Here is a 23,741-nt window from a genome sequence, read left to right as displayed (position 1 = left end):
GACCTCACTACTACCCACACATGTCTAGCCTTGAATCTCTGTTCTGTATCCTTTTCACTCATGTGAACATATGCACTTCATTTCAAACCATTCAAAAACATCAGACCACTTTTCAATTCTACCTCTTTTTTTGAAAACTAGAAGTGCATCAGTGCACACTGATGGTACAGGACTACAGACACGGAGTACAAAGCACATCTACGCACCAGCGTTCAGCTCTGCCCACCTTTCCCACAGCTCTTGATTGGACAATCAGAGGAGACGCACACACCTGAGGTGCATCAGTCTATTGAGGCTACATCCCACAACCACCACTACCAATCTGATAAGACTGGAGAGTTGTAAGCCGATTTCGCCATATTGTAGGCGAAGCTATTACTGAAGTGTTCTTGCTTACACTTTTCCAACCCTTTCAGATCTTTATGAATTACTCAATCAGTGGTAAGGGAGTAAAATTAGGAATGAGTAATAAACATGCCGCCGAAAAGATGAACTACAAGAATCAATCAGAATGTGTGAACACAAGTGAAAATTGAAAGTGTAGAATAAACAGTTAACATGTGAGGTTTCTCAGTGCATGCAGATGGGTAATTTTATCACACTAAATTACAAAAGAGGTACCACACTCTCACAAACACACACACACACACCAACACACACCCTCACACACGCAGTTCTAATCCTTGTTAGACCAGAGGTCCTCGTCCTCCCACAGTACTAGATTGGAGAAAACCCAGCAACCCTGCCCCCACGGCAGGAGCCCACCTACCCTGCAGTCCCGAAGCACCCCCAGCTCCCAGCAGCACTTACGTCTGGACTTACATGGCGGCGGGCTGAGCCCTGTCCCACTCCTGCCTCGGGTATGTGTGTGTGTATGTGTGTGCGAGAGCGAGCCTCCCATCAGCACCAGGCCCATCTCCTCGGCGCTGCAGGGGAAAACCTCCACATAGCGGCTGTTTGCCCCGCGCTGGCTGGACATCACGTGCTTGTGGAGCCGCTGTGAGGCCTGAAGTACCCGCTCTGCTGAGGTCATCTGGATGAAGCAGTCACCTGACGGACGACCCTGGAAACAGGCGCAGTCAAAAAATTACTGCAACATTGTGTGGGAAAGCATGTGAGTCTATGGGTGTGTCAGTGCCGTTGTTGCATGTACCTGCTGGTTCAGGACCATGTGCACGCCATGTGGTCTGATATCGTGTGAAAACTCGCCCAGGAAGGTGAGGATGTCCTCTATACTCGCTGTGTAAGGCAGCCCCCTCAGCCTCAAGCAGTCCCTCACACCACCGGGAGGGGGAAGGAGAGACACCGCGGGTAGCATTGACACCAAGGGGGCAGGGGCCACAGGGATCAGGGGGGCCGATGAGTACCGGTTCAACACCTAAAACAAACACACAATTACAAATTACGTGCTCCGCCTACAGCAAAGACTCTCAAGGAGGCAGAAGTGCTGTCTTAGTGAAAGTATTTTCCACTGACTCGAGTTTAGGGAGTCTTTTTTAACCATTTCAGTTAAATTTTTATCAAAAACTAAATTATACACTTAAGCACTATGATACATAAATGCTTATCAATGGTTTAAATTCAAAGAAAGTGCATACACAGTGAGACACATATAAGCCAACTAAGCAAACAGACATCTTTACAAGAAAGAAGTCCACATTGTTTTTAAATGTGTTGCAGTGTCAGGCAGGAGCCGGCTTGTTCCCAGCAGGACACCAGCGTGTTTGCATTTCTGGAGAGGACCAATAAAACTACTTAGTCTGCCATACATGAAAGCATGAGGAAAGGCTTCTGCGTAGATACTGTATGTGTGTGGGTGTAGGCTTATCAGTCGGCAAAGATAAGAAAATGAGTCCACATGAGTTCATATCACGAGAGAGGTGGTGGATCCGTGTAAGACAGAGAAAGACGCACAGAACAAAAGAAGGAAAGAACAAAAAAGAAACAGTAGCTAGAGTAACTGTGTGTACCTATGTACCAAAGGGAAAGGCACACACACAGTCCACCCTGTTATGCAGGTCCCCACCCTACTCCAATAATTCCTACAACTAACTGTGGAAAAAAGAAGCACGCCCACACACTGTCACTCTCTGCTGTGTGCACACAAACAAACACAGAATTTCCTAAAAATCTTTCTTTTTGTCCTTAGAAAACAAAGCAAGATAAAAAAAGAGACGATGTGGCGATTATTCCAGAATGACAAGATAAAAAGAGAAAAGATTTTACAAATTAAAGATAAACACACAAATGAAACCACAATGCAAAAGTACATACTGTACAAAGAAGCACACCCACATCCAGGCGGACACCCTGACTTACCTGTTGGACCTCTGCTGCTGTACTCTTAAATAGCTCAATATATCTTCTCCCCAAGATTTCCTTGTGTTTCCTCAGGGCGCACTGGGCGTGTTCCTCGCAGGCAAATAAAACAAAAGCATCGCCAGTGGGACGCCCGTCCGGGTAATGAACAAACAGGATGCCATCCTTCCCTCCACTGACTGGACACATCTCTTTAAGACCCTCTCCCGGGGAGAAGAAGGCGAGCACCTGCTCGTGCGTGGTGGTGAAAGGAAGACCTCGCATCCTCACTATGATCTGGTCCTCACGGGACAGGAACATTGCTACCTCATTGGAGGTACCTGGCACGCGCACACACACAAGGACACAGACACACCTATTTAACCACAAGTCAATAAACAGAAATTATCGCACTGTAGATTTCAGAAAGCCGAAAGTTTTTCTTCAATAATTGAACAAGGTTCGTATTACAGTACATCTAAAAAATACGAAGATGGTTTAAGTTTTCTGGGATGGCTTCCACATGAGCAACTGACTCAATAGGAATCTGCGGATTGTTGACAATATTATTCCCATCCTGAGATAGAAACACATAGTCACACTCAAGTCTGGTCTAAGTTGCTAACTTAGACTGAAAACTGTACTGCTCCCTAAGAGATAACCGGACTGATTATCTCCTAATGGATATACATTACACACTCAAAATATTCCCTCTGGAGCAGTAAGATTTCTGGCCTTTGTAAATTTAAATGTATTCATGGAAAATAAATGAATAAAAACTCATACATGCAACAAAATATCTGGGTAATTTGGTCCGGTCATTCATGTTTTTTTTTTTTTTTAATAAGGTGAGCTGAACCTGGTTCCAAAAATTTCACTTTGTCAGTTCTGTGGGACTTTATTTGAAAAACATGATAAATATGACACTCAAGGAGAATTTTACCATATAGCCAGGTTACTGCCAGTAAGAAAGGCTAGGTCAGGTGTACAGAGTTTTATTGCCTCACCTCCAGCTATCTTCAGGAAGTCCTCTCCTGTTGCTTTGTAAACCTGCCATTAGAAGGAAAGGAGTTAATGAAAAATGGTTATCATTATCAGTCGAAAACCATCAGCTGTAAGAAGGAACAATATATGGGGGGCTAAATTAAATCTCGGTAGTGTGTCTGATATACTTCTTTTGTAACGACAGGTTACCTCTATGTATCTGTTGCCCATATGGTGTTTGTGTCTCTGCAGCGCCAGGTCTCTGTGTTCTTCACTGACAAAACGAACAAGAGCTTCTCCGTTCCTCCTCCCCTGAGCATTCAGACACAGCGCGGCCCCTCCTCTGTACAACACAACATACGTAGAGCATTATAGCACTCTGTAAACCTTATGTTAATAGCAGGCCGCACTTATTATCAGTATATATGACGGTGACCAATGAAAATCGATACAACAACCCGTACACATGAGCATGCCCTTAATACACCAACAACGTACTTGGCAATGTTGAGTCCTCTGAAGAATCGAGCAATATCCTGGTCGGACGACTGCCATGGCAACCCTCTGGCTCTGATCACCGTGTTGTCGCACACTTTCTCCATCTTACTGCTGCATTCACATACACACACACACACACACACACAACACACACACACACACACACACGCAGACACACAGACAGACATTAGCACAGCAGGAGTGGACGTGGAGTTGATTTCAGAGGATGAGAACAAAAAGAATATTTATCTTGAGCAAACTTTATTTACCAAGTTCCAGTTTCAAACTTCTCACTAACTCTCTCCGAGTTAGAGAATGCGTGACCTGTAATGAGAAAGCAAAGGAGTTTGGTTTACAAAGTTGGATAACTGCCTTTTGAACTATATTTTCGGTTTATGAGCTGCGAGTTTCCTTTTACAATTATTATTTCAATTGACTGATTTATTGTTTGGACCATAATATGTCAGAAAATAGCAAACATTTCCACACAATCCTAATTCCCAGAGATGATATTCAAATGTCTTGTTTTGTCCGACCAACAGTCCATAATCTAAAGATATTCCGACCATCCAGTATTTTGAATTTTTGCTTGAAAAATTAGAAAAAACTATTCATAATTATTAAAATAGTCTCCAATTAATTCTCTGAAGTAGCATCCTATTCTGATCTTACTTGTAAACACATAATAGGTCTAGATGTCAAACTAATTAAATAATTCCCAATGTTTCACTTTTAGTGTCACAGATTAAAATCATATATAGTACTCACAGTATGGCTCAGAAAGCAGTGCAAGGACAATGCTGGCCATAATCTGGACCTGCTGCACTGCTATTTCTGAAGGCAATATGGCTGATGGATCCAGGGTGTCTGAGGGATTCCACGTGGGGGGCATATCAACAGGTATACTAAGAGCTGGGGGGGACACAGTCAAGGAATACAAACAGGGAACAGCCAAAAAATAAAACCAGGCTAACAGTTAGACAAGAGAAAAAATGTGTAGATGGTGGTCTGATGGGTAAAATGAAAAAGGTTCATGGGGCTATGAGAGAAATAAAAACGAAAAAAAGAACCAAACAAACAAAAAACTGAAGAAGAGCACAAAAAAGAAACTATAGCAAGCAAGGCAAGACACTCACAGAGCGAGATTTTAGTTTTCCTGTTCCAGTGGGTGTGTGGGGTTTGCTCTGTTGGCTAAACACACACTCTTTCACTGAGCACTTGGTAAGGTGCAGCCATTGTGTCCCTATTTGCATTTCAAAACCTCTAGTCCTGTAGCCAACGCCCCCCGGTTTGTAAACTTCTAATATGCGTGTTGTGTGTTTTTAAGCGTAAAATGCACACACGAGATCAAGTAAAAACATAGAGAATAACCATAACAGTCCAAAAATATCCAAAAACTGTCCAAAATACCATGTGTTAAACATTAAATAAATTACATACAGCAGTGTAGTACACGCAAAGTCACTAGCACACCAAACGTAAACAGGTGACGTATTGAAGGATACGCTCTGCCATGATGTGTACATTCAAAGCCTTGAGGTCAGATGTGGGGAAGTGTTTCTTGAACTCTTTCCGAAGGTCAAAGAAAGAGTAGAAACAGTCTGGCACCAGGATGTTCTGGAGAGGCAAGACATGACATGAAAAGATGTGAACATGTGGTCGATCGACAGCTGCCGTTTTATTGCTCTCTTATTGCTGTTTGCTCAAGCCAGTAGAGAAGTGCGTGTAACACTTAACATGGTTTCAAGACATGTGTGAGAATTTGATCAGCTTCGATGTGTGGCGATTATTCATGTGCACAAGTGTGGTACGTGCATGGGCGTGTGTCATTAGACATGTTTGCAAGATTGGCTCTCAGCTTTCACTGTAACGTTAAATTCAACTGGGAGCCCGGTGAACATCCACCCTGGCTGCGAGGCGTTCACCCAACCAGCTCACTCACCTTGCTCGCAGCCTCGGGGTGAATCACTTGGCGGATGTGGAGCTGCCCGTCTGTACACAAACACACTGACGTGCCTGCGCCCGCACTGTTCACTTCATTTGTCAGCTGCAGATGAAACTGCAGAGGCAGACATTGCACGTTTAGAACAGAAATAAAAACATTCATAATCTTGTTCCATCATCTCAACCAGCAGCGTATTAATAATTCATATGTACCAAAAGGCCAAAAAGCTCATTTTAGATGACTTCAGAAACATTATTACTAGGTTTAAAGCTGCCTCTAGGTTTGCGGCTGTATAGACACAATCTGCTCTGGATCCACTCTCCTCTTCAATGCTCTCCTCCACCACATCCTCCTCCTCTTTTTCCTCTGTCAAGTCTGAGAGGTCCGGCTTAATGAGGAGCTCATTCAACCTGCCCAACTGGTTCACAGAAAAAAAAACAACATGTGAGTCTTGAAACTACGTAAAGACTAACAGGCTGTAGGACAGTGTAGTGACATATAACAGTGTTAAAAAAGATGTTTATTACATTGATATTATAACACTGGAGAGCAACAAAAGCATGGGATCTGTTTAAATACCTTTCACCTTACAGTGCACACATCATTCGTCCTCCCATTATGCTGGATAAGTTAAGAACTTGATCAACTTGTAGATTTTTTTTAGGATAAATGTGTGTAAAGAGGAAACTCACCTGACTCCCCATTTTATTTAAGATTTAATATAGATTAACATTATCATTTATGGCTGTAGTTTGTATTTGTGTCCACTTCCGACTGGAGTTCAGTTTACCCGCTCAGTCGTTTATTAACCACCACATTTCCTGCTTTAGAATAACGATGATTAAGTAATAATAAGTGGTGTGGCAATACGTTTTTACCTTCTTGTTCTTTACGTCCACGAGCTGCCAAACCAAATGCACGAGCTCCTTCTCGTCAGATCCCAGTAGCTCTCCGCTCGCGCCAGATGTGGCGGTGAAAACCACCACCAGGTAGTCTACCTGCGCCGTCATCTGAGCACAAACACCGCCAAAAAAAAAGAAAAAAAAAAAAAAAAAAAAAAAAAAGAGAAGAAAAAAACCCCGAACACCACACAAAAGTAAGAGACAGCAGCTTAAGATACGCCGGAGAGGAGACGCACGCGGGAGGCGAGAAGTATAAATACTTTTACTTTGACACCTGAGCGCTAAGGTGAGCTCCGTAAACCCAGGTTTGGTCGCGTGTTAATTATTACGTGAAACCTCCCGCAGTCACCATCCCGGAGTAATGGCTGAACGTTCCCCTGTTTTCGTAGTGTATCAAGCCTACCTGTGTGATCACGTGACTCTCTACCTGCCTCCTCCCTCCTTCAGGTGGTTTACACATTAGGACGTGGCAGGCTGTGGAGAACAGAAGAGTGTGCACTTTCCTATGTATAATAAATATGACGCATCTCTATGTATGATGATTTACGGGGCCAGGCAGGTATCGGGGGTAAAATGATCACCGTTCACCTATTTTAAGTTGAATAAATTATTTTATTTTTATGAAAGGTTAAAGTATGTTAAAACAAAGGACATCAAAAGAAATAACAAATTTGTATTTTGTCTTGAAATACAGAAAAACTCAAAAATCCACCCAGAAATATTACAAGAATAAAGTTCTGTCATATAAAAAACAAAATAATCAAAGCGTGTACCACCGGAATAATTATACTTTTACACAGTTTCGTTTTAATTAACCAACTGACTGGTTGATTTTAAAAAAGCTATTATTAATTGAAATATTAGATACTTTAATTATACTTTAAAATGATGCACCAAATAACTAAAAAAAATAAATCATCGCAATAATACACCGAAGACTTACTGTATCATAACTCCCAATAGAAGTGATCAACTGTCTTTTCACAATCGTTTAACTAAGAAAATTTAAACATTAATAAGTTACTGTTATATACTATATTATTAGATAAAAAGATACATCTATTATATTATTATCATCAGTCTTATAACTAGCCTGTGATTTCCCTTCACTTAAACAATAACAGTAACAACAACAACAATATTAATGACCTGTATCTTATTGAGATCAAAGTTATCTTTTTACTTTCTCTTTTGAGTAATGTAATAATAAATAATATAATGAAATAATGCTTTTTTTTTGGTTTATGTGTATTTGTTTGATTATTTCTGTGTATTTCTGTATTTCTTTATGTTTATGTATATAAGTTTGTTTGTTTATGTGTGTCTGTTCGCTTGTCCACGTTTGTGTATATTTATTTCCATGTTTATATTTATGTGTATTTGTCTTGTTTATGTTTAAGTTTATGTTAGACCCTATGGTCAGACCCCTTTCGCTGTAGCCGAACACACTCCGGAAGTGTTCACCGTCCCGGAAGTTTACCCCTGGGCCGACCGACAGCAAAAGAGCGATGGCGGGGGACATTTCAACGGAGCTTCTTTTTCTAGATACGTTTAAACATCAGAGTGCAGAGGTAATATTTCTGACGCCTCAACCCACTGCTGTATTTTAACTCCAGAGCTGCATGCATTCAAAACTTATATCTAGTTTATTCAGGAGTTATTGGCAGTGATGCTCAACTTCCAAGCTAACGATGCTAACCAGTAGCACTAGTATCATGGTTATTTTGATAGCGCTGAAGTTCACAGCTTTTATTGAACCAGAAATTTGATAATTGCACACTTAAATGTACCAAATACACGAGTTAAACGTGATTTTTTTTTTTTTTTTTACATAATCATATAACTATGCAGATGTTTTCTTTTGCATTCTTGTGCTGTTTGTTTGCTAGTTAGCCAGGTGGCTAATGCTGACTTTAAAGTCTCAGCCTGGCCATGTTTACCCCAGAGAGGTCAGCAAAAGTGACTGCTCGGGTCTGCATTATCTAAATGTTGTATTAATTTCTGATCAATGCACTTCAGTTAACCAACGTAGATGTGGTGCGGTTTCCTTGCGGGGTACTGATCACAGAGGTTCGGGTCATTCCTCCAGGGATCAAAGCTCACAGCAACCTACCTGACAACAGAGCATTTGGGTAAGAGCTATAACACACACACACACACACACACACACACACACACACACACACACACACACACACACACACACAAAATTGGATACACCTATCTTAAATAATGCAGTCCAATTGAACAGCCCTGCAGTAAGTCCTACGATCATGACTGTGTAGTGCTCAGGTTTTGTTAAAATTGTTTTATACAGGTTCAACTTTATGTTCCTTCTTTTTGGAACTGATGGATTATATTATTTCAAACTTAGGGGTGTTTCTAAAAATGTGTCCATGCATTTTAGACTAACAAGGATAAACTAAATATTAAATATTTTATAGACTATACGCTAAATATTATTTTATTAACATAATATTATTTATAGCAACATGGGTAGACTTAATATTATTTAGGTGTAGGCTTACCTAATAAACCGGCAACTGAATATTCAGTACTGTGCAAAAGTTTTAGGCATTTAAAGTAAAGTGAGTATGCTTTCAAAAATAATGGCACAAATAGTTTTGATTTATGAAATCAAATCATTATTTGTTGCAGCCACCCTTTGCATTTAAGACAGCATCAGTTCTACAGGTACACTTCTGCAGTTTTTCAGGTAGGTTGTTCCAAGCATCTCGGAGAACTTGCCACAGTTCTTCTGTAAATTTATTTAGTGTCTTCTTATTCCTCATGTTATCCCAGTCTGGCTCCATGATGTTAAGATCAGACCATTATTGTTCTTTGTGTCTCTGAAGATAGTTTTCTATGACTCTGCCGCAGAATGAATTTGGGACTGATCGGCGGCCTCCCTGATGGTATTGTGTGATGGATAAGAATCTAAACATCTAAAGAGCCTAAAACTTTTGCACAGTGCTCTAGATGCAGATAAGGATGCACCACTCCAATACGCTGGATCAATATCAGTGTTTAACTTTCCAATTCACAATAAATACAGTTTCTCCGTCATTGTCATCATGAAGTTTAGTGTTTCCAGTAACCATTACATTTATTCATTCATGGGGGGCTGCCACCTTAATTTTTGCACCACCCTGGCCTCATGTTACCCGACTTTAAAAGTATTACTAAAATGTCTGGTATGCGGATTTTAAATTTGGTAAAATGAGTATTGGTATTGGCAGATACCCTGAGGACAAATATCAGAACAGTTTTGGGAGGGAAAAAGTTGGATTGGGGCATCTCTAGTTGCCGGAAATCTTTAACCCTGTTGCTAATGATATATCGCCTCTGGAGATGTTTGTTTGCTACAGATACCTCAACTATATGTGTGCCTGTTGGAAATGGAGAGACCCATGGTATGAATGAATGAATGCATGGGTGAGTTAGTGAGTTTGACACCTGATCTCCATTGTTGAGCGGGTCCTGATTCTCAATGAGCCTGTTGGGTAATGTGTGTGATGTAATTTAACTGAATGAACTGAACTGAATGAATGGTCTCAGTACTTAACAGTGTATAAACAGGAGTAGATCTGATCAGGCCTCTGTGTGGTGTTGATACAGAGGTAAGCGATACGGAAATACATCATTTTATACTGCAATATCTATATATTGATGTATGATAGATTTTCTTGAAAATTAGTAGAGAAACTGATTTCTAAAGCAGTTCTGCCTGGGGGGGTCAGGCAGGCAGGCAGTAGAAACAGTAGAAACACCTCTCACACCTAGTAAAACCTTTTGGCTAAAAAGGTACTAAGCCCTAACTGTCTCATTACTGATTGTGCTTTTCTGTGTTTCCAGGGAGACGTCTCCTCATGCCTTCCTGTTGGAGCTGTTCTTCAATAATGTCACCAAACCCAACAGCCCCACCTTCCACAGATTGGGCAGGTCGGCATGATTTTCACTTTTCACCCTTCTTGTTTTGTTTCTGTTTTCCTCTCTGTTAACCTCTCCTCATTCTACATCTCCATATTTCCTGGTCAGACCTTAAAAGTGCTTAAGGTGCAGAAGTCTGTCTCACCTGTAGAACCAGTCAAGGTAGCACTCTGAGGCCCGGCTGCCCCCACCCATATTCAGGTCTCTTTGTGTCTATGCTGGCTAACTGGTCTCTCCAGAAACTCAACCCCTCCCACAAAGTAGTTGAAAGTGACACACAAACTTAGAGGTCCCAGTGAAATAGATGAGTGGTGGAATATTTGAGTGAAGCGTTTTTATGCTAACCTCATAATAACAGAGGTTTGCACAGTAGCACCAGACCATAAACTTAGATTTAGAAGTGTCCGTTGTGTAAGAGTTTTTGAAAACTGTAAATATGACACACCTGAGTTATTATCTCTGCCGGGAAAATTGGGAGGGGATTTTTTTTACCCTGTCTGAATGCTATTTAAATGTAGGCCAAACGTTATAAACAGATGTGACTGAAATGTTTCTGACAAATAATTCTTAGCCCATGAATCAGCTTGGTCCGCTGGTGTGGTGATCAGGGTCTGGATAAACCAGATTATCATGATAATACTGTTTTGTTTTTAAACTAGATGATTTTTTCATGGCATGTTGCTTTTTGATGACAGAAAATACAACAGTTGGCGTGTGTTGGATGGCATGTTACAAAGATTGTTGATCAAACTGGAAGCCAGGATATTAAAGTTACATGGTGTGTGATTAAGACCAGTCTTTCCCTGCCAGTTTGATTTATGAGCCCTTAAAAAAAGTTCTGTCTCTCCTCGGGATCCTTTGCAACATGACATCAGGTTGAGACCAGTTCCAGCAAAGACTGAACCTTTCTTATCAGATCATTTTATTTAAGTAACTTACAGAAGTCGGTAGTGGTAAAATTGTACGGTAAAACAAAAGCCAGAAAAGCCAAAATAACAAAAATTCTGTGAAGTAGAAATATATTTTTTCTGAATATATATTCCATTGAAGCCTTAGTTGGTCTTAACCACGTAAGGAACCTGTGCCTTCCACTGCAGGGGGGTTATGCCCTTTATTAGACGGTGGACAATAGAGAGCTGACAGGAAATGAGGGGAGAGGGAGATATAGGGCATGATAAGGGAGTCCTTTTTAGACATGATTACACAGCAATTATGTGCTGGTTAGAAAGAGGTTTATGTAGGACTTAACAGATGACTGCTAAAATATCCAGTTAATTTAAATATAAAATCTGTAAGAGTAATGATAAGCATACACAAGTTCAAGAATGGTTCAATAGTCCAGTTTATATTTGCACTGATGTTTTAATCTTCCCTTTCTTGCTCTCTACCCTCAGCCTGGAGTATGACGAGAACAAGTCCATCGTGTTCAGACCCAGTGGAAAGGTAAATGGTCGTCCACAAACAAAGTAATTTCAGTGTTTTTTTTTACCTTTTGATTTGTGAATAACTAAATAGGTTTGTGTGTACAGGTGAACACGGATGGCCTGGTGCTGCGTGGCTGGTACACCAGTCTGACTGTGGCAGTGTACGGTACAGCAGAGCGCTCACATGGACATGACCAAGCCTCGCCCCCTCCTCCACCACCCCCACCCCCCCAACAGCCAAGCGGGCCCAAGAGGATCATTAAACAAGGTGGGCATCATTAAGCTGAAATTACTCAACGCTCTCGCCTTCACACCCACCTCCTGAAACTGAAACATCCAATGAATAGTTTATCTCTTCTTGTCCCAGATTTGCTAATCACATCCTAAAACTATTGCACTGTTTGTCTTATTAAGAGTGGGAAAAAGACGACCAATACAACGGCAGCCCACCCAGGCCAGCACCCAGAGGGCCTCGTACTCCACCTGGACCTCCACCTCCGGATGATGATGATGAGGAGCAGGTCCAAGTGACGGGTCAGAGCTGTACATATGTTTTGTGCTATCACATTATGTCACTCACTTTTAGATCCTGATTTATTAGCAAGGACAGGGATGCTGCATTAGTTTATTAATTAAAAGTGAATGTTACATTCTGAATTAGTTACCTTATAGTTAGTAAGGCTGCTGACTCTGTTTTTAGCAATGTATAATAAAGAATCATAGTATTGTTTTCCATGTTTTAGAGGCCGATTTACTACAATTTTTTGTACTTTAAATTATTATCTACAAGTTTTTATAACCAAGGTTATTTGTTCTTATACATTTTTTTTTCTTAATTTCTCAGTTGCCCAGTGTTTCAGTTCACTCCACTACAATAGGAAAATTAACATTTGTTGAACCTTGCTATATGTGGGTAACCCATGACAGCGAGCATAATGTTGCACTATATTTTGTCAGTAACATTATTGCTGCATAGTAATGTGGTTTGAAGTAGAGTTTTAATCTCAAAACTTTGCCACTGTGTTCTTGTATGTGTTAAGGGCACATATTGTTCACTATGGTGGGTTACATATCCCAAGCAAGTCTTTGCTTTCTGATTATCACAATGTACTAAAATGAATGAAAACCAGTGGCTGTCTGTAGGGGGGGGGTATTAAATGGTTGCCGTTTGTGTAAAGAATAAGCATTTGTGTTTTAAACAGGGTAAAATATGCTAAACTAGTATGATCCGCAAATTATTTTGCATAAGTAGGCCTTTATTTTTGTAGATAAATATATAGTTTACATGTTTGTGTGTGCCCTGTGGGTTTGTTGGTTAAACTGTGTGTCCTCCGGGCTGTGCTGTGACATCTACAGTGGGCGTGGTCAAAGATGAGCCGTGCGAGGGCCGTGACGACTACCTGGAGGCCGTGTCGCCTGAGAGATCCCTGCCTGCTGATGAGACGTACTCAGATGCTGAACAAGAGGAAGAGGGGGATGAGGAGGAGGAGGAGGAGGAGCAGGAGGAGGAAGAGGATGCCCGGACAGAGGGGAGCGCTCCGGAGGAGGAGGAGGAAGAAGAGGAGGAGGAAGATGAGGGTGAGGACGAGGAAGAGGAGATGGAGGAAGGTAGGGGAGTTCTTATGTGAGAGTAGGATGGCTACAATCCCAAATGGACTCTCGGCCCTGAACCCCTAGGTAGTGCAAACTCATCAGACTTCCCAGGGGGCCACGGGAGAAGGGTCCATTTGGGAATGAGTGACATTTCGAGAGAGTGTGTGCTCTGGCATGCTGCCTCCATTTACAATCCGCTGGATGCTTTGAACCCTCGGCTAGCCCGCCCTGGCCTACTCTGAAGGCTTATCATCAAGATTCATAAACTGTCGTGCAGGCGTACCTCACCCATCCTCACAGCCATCGCTGAGCTTGTGCTGTAGTCTCATCCTGCATGTCAAACTAACCCTGCATGTTTGGAGTGATGCTGCCATGTGTGAGTAGGTTTTTTGGTGGTATGCATTTATGAACAAGCAAGGGAATATGTAGGAGTCACTGCCCTCCTCATTCTCATTCATTCTCAAGCACATCTGTATGACCCAGTTAATGTTTGAAGCATTTTTAAGATTTTCTTTGCAGTTAAATTCAGTTTGTCAAATTAGCCCCCTTTTCTGTCTTTCCCATCCTACCAGGTGATGACGGCTATGAGCAGATTTCCAGCGATGAAGATGACCTGGATAATGGGAGCTTCAAGTTGCCCACCTTTGACATGGACTACACTCCTGAGGACCTGGCATCTGTCCCACCTGTCCAGTATGACCCCTATGAGCGAGAACTCAGACCCTTGCTCTACTTCACCCCTCCTTACAAGACTCGTTTTGATACCCAGTTTGAGAAGGCCAGTTTGGAGGAGCCCAGTGATGCTGATGGTACGAAAGGACTAGCAGGGGGAGAAGAGGCTGAGGCTGTTGCCCAGATGAAGGAGCTATTAGCTAGCATTGGTGACGACAGAGATGCTCGTTGGGTAACTGCTCTGGAAGATGCACCTGGACTACTGGCCAAGGGGTTGGCTTATTTAATTAAACAGGGAGAGGGTGAGGTGGAGGATCCTGTTGGAGTTTTAGTCAAGTGGGCTCTCCAAGCTCTGAGCATGGAGGTGGCTCTCACACAACCTATTGCTCTTAACCTCAGACAATTAAAAGCTGGTGCCAAGCTAGCATCATACCTGGCAGAGTGCCCACAGGGCCTCACAGCGCTGCTGCGTGAAGGGGCCCTGGGTGTGCTACTGGAGCTGCTCCATGCGGACCACGTCTCTTCCACACTGAAGCTGAGCATCCTGAGAGCTCTGGATGCTCTGACTAGTGCTCCTGATGGGGTGGCGGCTTTCCTACACGCAAGAGAGTCGCAGAAGAGTGGTTATCAGGTTAGCAACACAAGTATAGACAGATTTTCCTCTACATCTATTTAACAGGGATCCCAGGTTGGATTTTCCCCAGAGCTATAGAACAAAAACGCAAGGAAAATTCTTGATCTTCGAATTCACTTCCACTATATTTGCAAATGAGGCCGTGCCTACCATTTGTCACGATCCACATGAGAGCCAGCTTTTAAGTACAGCACGTAGTGAACTGATCCTGTTATTGACCCAGAAGCTAGTCCGCCCTCACATTTGCAGAAAACGACCAGGAAACACTGACTAGTTCAACAAACAATATAAATTATTTTTTCCTTATTAAGATCAGTCACTGAGCTTTATTTCCTTCACAGCATCTAGTCCAGCTGTTCCTGCGTGAAGAAACAGTGAGGGTCATAACTGCTGGCAACGCCATATTACAGAAAAGTCACATGTATGAGGTACTGGGTGACCTACAGCGTACAGCAGCAGCATGGAGTGAACCACAGCAGGTACACACACACACACGCGCACACACGCACACACACACACACACACACACACACACACACACACACACACACACACACACAGAGGTAAGTATATTTTAGTACTGATCAAAACTGTCATCCACAGGAGGAGATCGAGGATGCTGAGAGCCCAATGGAGGAGGAACCATCGCTAAACTCCCCGCCTGTGAGCGAAGCAGAGCTTGATAGGTTGGCAGGGGTTTTGGAAGAGTTACATCACCTGCTAGAGACGGCCCCTCACTGCATGGTGCAGCCCCCTGGGAAAGCCTTCCCAACTACTGCAAGAATAACAGGACCACAGGAGAGAGATGATCCATATCCAACACTGTATAGGTACACGTTCAGACACACGTGACCTCAGACCTCACACAGTGCAGAAACTCAGACACAAAGTTGAATGTAGTCGTGACTCATTGATTGGATTTATAATATTGCACTTACTCCTTTCTCAGGTATATGCATGCGTGCCATTTCCTGGAGAGCACGACAGTGGTGTTGTCAGCAGCTGCAGCAGCCGGGCACTTAGGTGTCACCCAGGGAGTTAGAGAGCTCCTGCGCTTCCTGTCGTTCACTCAGTCAGGTCTGCTCTTCCTTCTCGCCCAGCCCACTCCCACCAACCTGCTGCTGCGTCTTCTGGCGTCGATGGCAGAGGCCGAGAGTGAGGAGAGCACGTTTACTGGAGGAGAGGGAGCTCTCACCGGGCCAGGGTTCGGTGAAGAGGGCTTCGGTGTGTGGCTTATGCAGGCGCTGCATGCTCTGCAGGGTGTGTCAGAGCTCATGAGCCACGTGGCCACAGGAGGAGACGGGGGAGCTGGGCTGGAGGAAGGTGACAACGCAGAGGTACTAGGCATGCTCAATGCGCTCTACCTAATGACCTTCACTCAGACTGGTCGCAGTGCCGTGGCCCATGTTTGCAGCCTGGAAAACAATCTTTCCTGTCTGGTCACCCTGCTCCAGCACCACAGCAAAGACGGACAAGGGTACAGCTGTTGTCTTCTCCTCCTTTTGTTCCTCCTTCTGTATCACTCGGTTTTATTTCAGTCAACTTTGCATTCGTGTCGATTATGTTATCACTTTTTTGTCTTCTTCTCCTTCAGTGAGGCGAAGGCTCGCAAAGCAGTGACATATAATTATGCCTGTATGCTGGTTTTACTGGTGGTGCAGAGCTCTAATGAACTGCGGATGATGGAACAATTTGCTGCTCCACTACTCTCCTTAGCCAAGGCCGATGACACCAATGCCAAGTTACAGGGTAACTATTACCAATGTAGCACTCATGTATCATGCCATATACGAAAGCTTTGGTATGAACCTATGGGTTTTTGTTCTTCAGAGCTCAGTAAATGGCTGGAGCCGCTGGAGAAACTTCGCTTTGAGATTGGCAGTATTCCCACCCTCATAGACTACATTAAACAGGTACAGATCTCTCACTCAATATATACATAAATACAATATATATACATAAAGCTGAAGTAATGTAACATTTCACTATGTTTTCAATTTGAGTAGCTTTGTCTTTCCTCCTCTTATATTACCTGAAGAAAATCCTGAGTTACATTAATTCAGTGAGTGAGAAATCTCTTCATTTGGCCTGTGTTTGTTGATGATTTCTCTGTAACATTTAATTCAGGGAGTCTGCTTTTCAGTAATGCTTTCAGTTATGGAATCAAGGCCTCTCATCCTACACTGATCAATAGGGGCTGGCCTCTAAATTTTAATCATTTTTATTCAGCTGATATTTATAGAGCAGATTCAGTATTATCATCAGAGGAAAACAGTACAACATTGTCACCGCTTATAACTGGGCCAGCTGACAAGGTAGATCCTAGCTCTTAAACTTACATAAAAATGCAAACTTTATAAACAACAAATCTGTTACCAAACCAAGTAGGCACACACATTCAACTATGTGTTCTCATCTAATACTGTACCTGTACCTGAAAATCATCAGATATATACTTCCTTGGAATGCAGCGCTTCACTGACAATTCTGAACTGCTCAAACATATACTGTACCTGCTCTGTAGCATATTTGAGTCAAGGCTATATGCAAATACAGATTGCTATATGTCTTTTTAAATGTCTGTTTTCCCTTGAATTCAGAATGTGGAAAATGTGTTGACTGCTGATGGAACTGGACTTGTCACTGCACTCAGGCTCCTCTGTCACATTGCCTCCCCCCCTCCTGCTGTGGAAGGTAAAGACCCAAAGTGTTCATTAAATCAAGAAACCAAATGCTTAATCTTTAGCTACATTGTCTTGTCTTTCTTTGAAGGTTTAAGTTTTTTTTGTAATATTAGGCCAAAGACTGTTCATTACACAACCATGAATTGAATGCAAAAAAACACACAGTTGTGTGTCCACATTTTACACGTCTTCCTCATTTCCGCAGGTCAGCAGAGGGATCTTAAGTGGAGTCTTGCAGGGGTCCAGCTGTTCTCAGGCGAGGGTCTGGACACGTGTGTGCGTGTCCTGCAGAAGCTGTGCAGTGTTTTGCTGCAGCCATGGCGTGTACACGGACACATGGGCCCCACGCCACAGCGCTGCATGATCCTCAGTATATGTATCAGCACACTCAGGTTGTTGCGCACCATGCTGACGGAGCTGCTCCGTGGGGGAGCTTTCCAGTTCAGGGACACTCGTGTGGCCAATGTGTTGGTGACGCTCCACATGATAGTTTGCTCCATCCCTGCGTCTGGACGTCTGGACGGGGAGGAGACCAGAGTGCAGGCACTCATTGTTGATGTGCTGCTCACCTTCACACAGGGTGTCAATGAAAAGGTGTGTGAGTCATTGAGGAAGGATGAAGGCATGTTTGTTTAGCTATTAAGTATGATACATAAAGTGTCAATGATAGTCATATTTCTGAGACAATGTGTGTGTGTTACTGCAGGTGACTCATACAGAAGAGACTCTGGCCAGTAACACTTGGTCACTGATGCTAAAGGAGGTGTTGAGCTCACTGCTGAAAGCCCCTGAAGGTCTGTTCTCTGGCCTGACGCTGCTTTCTGAGCTCCTGCCTCTCCCACTGCCAATGCAGAGCACTCAGGTACCTTAGCTCTCTTTGTCTCACTGCTCGCCTAGCTATGTTCTACTTTGTTTCACCTTCTGAAAATTATTGTCTAGGTAAACATGTTTATGTTGACACACTGCTGTCCTTGTAGGTGATATCAGTCCAAGATGTGGCTGTAGCCTTAAACACACGGAAGCTGTGGAGCATGCACATACGGGCGCAGTGGAAAGTTTTTTCTGAAGCATTGAGGTGTGTGTGTGCAACCAGCTGCCCTCCTCTCTTAGCCATGCTGAGGAGAGTGTGTGTTCAGCTGGCAGACCTGTCATCACCCACTGCAACACTCATCATGAAGACTCTGGTGGAGCTGCTGCTGGAGGAGCTGCAGCCGTGAGTGAAGGACACACACACTCAGTTATTTGTGTCTGCGCTGTAAATTGTATTTTAACTGTAACTGTAAATAATGTGTATTAATTGCAGGGCAGAGGGTAAAGGTGTGTGCTGGGGCCAGGCCCTGCGTCTGCTTTCTTTGATGGATGCCCTGGTGTCACAGAGAGCTTGTAAGAGCGCTGCGTTACACCTGCTCTCGGGGTCTGTGTCTGGAGATGAACAACTGGCCGATCTGTTCCCCTTGCTTCTGTCCCTGTTGGTTCCTCCAGCTGACCACTCCTTACAACACCAACAATGCAGCGAACTAGTGGGGACAATATTACAGTCACTGTGTGACCAGGTAAGAAATGAAGTGAACATAAAGGCAAACCACACATGTAAAGTCCATATAGGGAGAAGTATAAAGCTTAAAATGGAAAATTCTGTCTTCATCAGGACATTTCTCTGGTGGTATCTCCACCAAGTGAAAGCTGTGTGTCAGAGGCTGAGCAGCTGGCCAATGCACTTCCGGGGCGTGAGATGATGTCATCGGTGTGCAATGCCTTGTTAGAGGTTTTGGGGAATGCAGAGAGCAGTGTCCCACTCCTCCTCACCTGTATCAGGACTTTGACATTCCTCACAGAGCACGACTATGGACTCTACCACCTAAAAGTGTAAATGGCAATGTTCCCTTCTTTTTTCTTGGCAGTAGCACCGTCTCCTTTTATGACTCTCTTTCTACTAGGCATAGTGTGCTTCTCTTACTCAAACAAGACTTTGATTACACTTTATCTTTGTCTCAGTGCTCTGAAGAAACATGGTGCAGGTCTGTGCTCACTGTTAAGGAGGCTGGTGTTTTCATTTAACAAGGACTCAGCAGATCTGCTCTCAGCTCTGCTTGACTTCCTCAGACAGATTCTCAACACAGAAACAATGGTGAGTACCTGGTTTTATGGCTGGTTCATGTTTTACATGGAAGTAAATACCATAATAACAAGAGTGCACATGCTGTGGAAGTAACTGTGGAAATGATTGTTAGTAAAATGTTGGAAGCATTTAGAACTTTGAGGTTTGCATCAGCTGAAGTTTTCATGGTTACAGTAATCACAAAAAGTGCTACAGGAATGAATACCTTTGCGGGTGAGATATGCGTCCAAATAACTAATTGTGCATTTCGGGGGAAAAAAGCAAAGAATGTTGTATGTCTTGCAGAGTTTCATACATTTTATTGTTGAATCTGTCTGTGTTCTAATCCAGTGTGTTGAGGAAGGTCAGGGGTCTGGCGAGGAGTCTTCCTTCTCTCCTCCGCCACGGTTGCTGTCGGGCTCTGAGATGAAAGCTCTTCTGCAGTGGGAGGAGTCCGAGTCACATCCGCTCCCTACATTAGAGAAACAGATTACGGTACAAATGATGCACACGTAGCATGTGTGGGTTTCTTTGGTTTATTTAAAAAAAAAAAAAAAAAGGGTTGGTGTTGCTTTGAAATTCACCTTATTGTGTATGTGTTTGTCTATAGAAATTATGTAAGGAAGATGAGTCACTGGAGAGCATGTTGGAAAACGTGATTATCCTGAGGCAGACGCTGGAGACAGCCACCGACACACCTCCAGCAGCTGAGGCTGAGCCCACTCTGCCAGCACCCGAGACACTTGGGGCCCAGTTTAATCACAGGTAGAGCCTTTGTATTCTTTTTCTCATCCACCATAGTGAAGCAGTTACAATCCCAACTAAGGAAAATGTAAATTTAAAATGAAAGAACGATCTAATCATATATTCAGAACCAAATGATGTAAACGTGACTTTTAACACTACTGCTTTCATTTAAACTAGAGCTAGAACTAAACCTGAGACACATGAACTAAACTGAGCTGTAAGAAACTAACTATTACCTGTGTGCATTGTTATCTGTAGGACAGTGTTCATTCTGTCAGAAGCTCTGGATGAGCAGCTGAAGGCTCTGTGGTTCTCTCCCTTCCAAACTGATGACATAGAAACAGACCTTGATACGGTAAGTGTGTATGTGTAAATACATTTCCAAGAATCTCAGGAAAATGAGTGAGGGCTGCACAATTATGGCAAAAAGTACTATCCTGATTATTTTGTGTGAATATTTTATGACTGTTATTAATCTTTTTTTATTACCTCTTGTAGGAACACTATTTTTTTTGCACCTTTTCATGCTATCTTCTTCTTTGTATGTGCAGTATTTGTTAAAGTAATAGCAGCTACAATAATAATAATAACTTTATTTATACAACGCTTTTCAAAACAAAAGCTACTAATAACATGGTTAAACAGGATTACAACATTAAGAACTAGAATTTAGGCAGTAAAATAAGACATTTAAAATTAAACAAAATAAAGTTCAGTAAAATGTCCCAAATATATAGATAAAAACAATAAAATCAACCATAGCAAAAAAAAAAAAACCAAACAACTGATGAATGTTTTCTCTTCTGATACTGACTGTCATTCTTAGAATTCTGCATAATTGCTAAATTACTACAGTGACACCCCTAAGGAAAGCGTCATAGTCTGCAGTTGTGTAAAAAACAATCGATTCCAAATAAAGCATGTTCAAATGTTAGGACACTGATCTACTATATATTAAAACATTTCTTATTTTTTCTCCGAAGATAGCTGCCATTTTAAAGGCTATCAAGCCTGTGTAGTTAGAGCACTTGATAAATCACATTGGACTTTAAGTGGAATAAGAAATATCACAAACAATTCAGTACTGATGGATTACACAGATGTTAATTTTGGAAAAATCAAATGGTAACAGACAATCATCTACAGCTGTGAAACTCTGTGTCTTTTCTATTTGTGTGCGCACAGTATGTAAAAGACCTTTCTCTTTCTGTTCGGCAGGTGAAGGTTGATCTGGTGGGTCTGGCTCAGGAATGTTGTCCAGAACTGGACCTGAAGGCAGAACTGGAGCGCTCCTTCCTGTCTGAACCCTCCTCTCCTGGTCACACCAAAGCTCCAAAAGGCTTCAGACTGGGCAAACATAAGCATGAGACATTCATTACATCAAGGTGCAGTTTCAGTGTTTGGCTGCATCTAGCATTGTATTTTTTTCTATATCTGTATACATTTTCCACAATCTTGTTTCGATAAACTTACTGAATGTCATTTCACGCATGTCCCTGCAGCGGTAAATCAGACTACGTTGAGCCTGCTAAAAGAGCCCACATCATGGCTGCTCCGCGTGGCCGTGGAGGTCGAGGAGGCTTTGGACAAAATGTCTCCCGACCCCACGATATCTTCCGCCAGCGCAAACAGAACACTTCCCGTCCTCCCAGTATGCACGTGGATGACTTTGTGGCGGCGGAGTTTAAAGACATCACAACCCCCCTTGGGCTTTTGCCCCCGAAACGGCTGCCCAAGAGCTCCCCCAAACCCCCCACTAGAGGACTGTTCACTGGCAACAGAGGCAGAGCCACCTTTCATAGCCAGACTCGCTTTTTCACTCCACCACAACCTAAAGGTGTACTGCTCTCAGGTAGGTACACACAGCAGATACACACACATTCCTTTCTTCAACCATCATTTATAAAAACGTCTTCTTGTGTTTAGACCTGTGTGTATGATCATATAAGTTTGTGTAGTGACAGTACTCGTAGCCTCAGCTCATTTCCATACATCAGACATTGGTCAAAACTGCCATTGTGCATTGTAACATCACTCCAATTTTAAGTGTGTTGTTGATGGACACTGTTTCCACAATCCAACACGGTTGTTTTATTGGCTCAGATAACTAACAACAAAAAAATGATCGATAATTACTTCTCTTTACCAGCTGTTTGCATTATCAATACACTTAATGAAATTAGTTAAAAGTGAACTCAAAATTTTAAAATTATTTGTAGATTTCTGTATTTGCAACTTTGATAAGTTTCTGCTGGCCCATGCATTGCATATGACTAAATGTTACAGTGCATTAAAACAATATAACACTATAAAGACATGTACATACATATACTGAATACTATTAACATACTAGAAAACTGTAAACATGAAAATTCATTCTTGATCATGGAAACAGAAGTTTGGGGGACAAATCTAAAGTCAAAGTCCACTTACCAGCTTTTTCTGTACTTTCACCCACCTCTTCGTCTTTATCAGCAGATGAAATTTGCTCAGTTGTCATCCCCCTCCATCATGTTGTATATACAACCACCTGTTAGTTCCATACTTTAAGGTCACGTGATGACAACTATATTCATGAAAACTGAGCAAACTTCACTCGCTGATGAAGATGGTGAGATGTGGTTGGAAGCTCTAGAAAAAGGTAGAACCACTTCTTGACCAATAGAGGGTGAGAAATCTTTTCTTTTTTGGTCTGGTAGGTAACTACACTCGAAGAGAAGGAGGCAGAGGTTCATCGTGGAGCGGCCAAGTACCGGCTGTCACTCACAGAGGAACCTACAGTGAACCCCGCGGAGGCCAGAGCAACTTCACACGTGGCCCCCTGCCCTCCAGACAACCGCCAGCAAGTATGAAGTGCACATATGCGCAAAAGTTTGTCATGATTTTTCAGTATGAGTTTCTAAACACTGAGCTAAAAATATGGTGCTGTTGTCTCCTCTTTTCCAGGTGCGTATCGCCTGGCTCCACGGGACCGAGCTCCACGGGGCAGAGGAGGCACCGGGCTGTCGTGGCTTAGCGGGGGAGGAGGTGGCGGCAGCGCTGGAGGAGGCGGCGCGGGAGGTGGAGGAGGAGGAGGAGGAGGGAGAGGATCTCAGGGGAGCAAGTTCAGCGGCGGGGGAGGAAGTGGAGGTGGGAGAGGCAGACATGTTCGCTCCTTCACCAGGTAAAGTTACCTGGGCATTGACTGCAGCCTTTCATGGCAACAAATGGACCAATCAGGATATTATATATACTGTCTCCATGGAAACATGGTGGGATGATGTTGTCACGATGACGTACAGACTCTCTGTTGATGTTTTATGTTTTGTTATGAGTTGCATTCAGAGAATAAA

General features: G+C 42.8%; 2 protein-coding genes across 8 annotated transcripts in view; one reads left to right on the top strand and one right to left on the bottom strand.

Annotated features, from left to right (window-relative positions):
• esrp1 (epithelial splicing regulatory protein 1) overlaps positions 1-7,085 on the bottom strand; it is a 13,108-nt gene extending 6,023 nt beyond the window's left edge. For 3 of the 6 annotated variants that reach the window (XM_040117238.1, XM_040117242.1, XM_040117243.1), the window contains exons 1-13: positions 6,902-7,027; positions 6,604-6,735; positions 5,985-6,143; positions 5,723-5,839; positions 5,286-5,397; positions 4,549-4,692; positions 4,050-4,104; positions 3,781-3,891; positions 3,493-3,625; positions 3,306-3,348; positions 2,320-2,639; positions 1,154-1,378; positions 811-1,063 (exon numbers count right to left, since the gene is read on the bottom strand). In XM_040117238.1, the coding sequence (XP_039973172.1) occupies positions 811-1,063; positions 1,154-1,378; positions 2,320-2,639; positions 3,306-3,348; positions 3,493-3,625; positions 3,781-3,891; positions 4,050-4,104; positions 4,549-4,692; positions 5,286-5,397; positions 5,723-5,839; positions 5,985-6,143; positions 6,604-6,735 (1,804 nt within the window). In that variant the 5' untranslated portion in view covers positions 6,902-7,027. The other 3 variants (XM_040117241.1, XM_040117244.1, XM_040117239.1) reach the window with 2 other exon arrangements.
• On the top strand, positions 6,806-23,741 carry virma (vir like m6A methyltransferase associated). 2 transcript variants are annotated; one of them, XM_040117237.1, is made up of 28 exons: positions 6,806-6,913; positions 8,028-8,198; positions 8,647-8,759; positions 10,483-10,569; positions 11,952-12,000; positions 12,087-12,249; positions 12,396-12,515; positions 13,338-13,559; positions 14,147-14,877; positions 15,222-15,359; positions 15,484-15,710; positions 15,830-16,357; positions 16,475-16,629; positions 16,711-16,793; positions 17,481-17,574; positions 17,770-18,158; positions 18,271-18,426; positions 18,542-18,777; positions 18,868-19,117; positions 19,213-19,430; positions 19,560-19,692; positions 20,014-20,157; positions 20,273-20,427; positions 20,668-20,764; positions 21,628-21,794; positions 21,912-22,261; positions 23,109-23,255; positions 23,356-23,741. In XM_040117237.1, exons 2-28 carry the CDS (start codon positions 8,136-8,138, stop codon positions 23,574-23,576), a joined length of 5,436 nt encoding a protein of 1,811 aa, XP_039973171.1. In that variant the 5' UTR covers positions 6,806-6,913; positions 8,028-8,135; the 3' UTR covers positions 23,577-23,741. The 2 variants fall into 2 exon arrangements, with proteins under 2 accessions (XP_039973171.1, XP_039973170.1); XM_040117236.1 differs by having other exon boundaries at positions 13,338-13,589.

This window comes from Xiphias gladius, chromosome 22, assembly GCF_016859285.1.
Source record: "Xiphias gladius isolate SHS-SW01 ecotype Sanya breed wild chromosome 22, ASM1685928v1, whole genome shotgun sequence".
Taxonomy (NCBI): domain Eukaryota; kingdom Metazoa; phylum Chordata; class Actinopteri; order Istiophoriformes; family Xiphiidae; genus Xiphias; species Xiphias gladius.
Note: the sequence above shows the minus strand (reverse complement) of the source record. Positions and strands in the feature narration are given on the sequence as shown.

Coding starts and splice junctions, on each gene's coding strand:
- virma (XM_040117236.1), top strand. CDS start 8,136: ATGGCGGGGGACATTTCAACGGAGCTTCTTTTTCTAGATACGTTTAAA. Junction 12,516..13,337: donor GGAGCAGGTCCAAGTGACGG/GTCAGAGCTGTA, acceptor TGACATCTACAG/TGGGCGTGGTCAAAGATGAG. Junction 20,158..20,272: donor CATTAGAGAAACAGATTACG/GTACAAATGATG, acceptor GTTTGTCTATAG/AAATTATGTAAGGAAGATGA.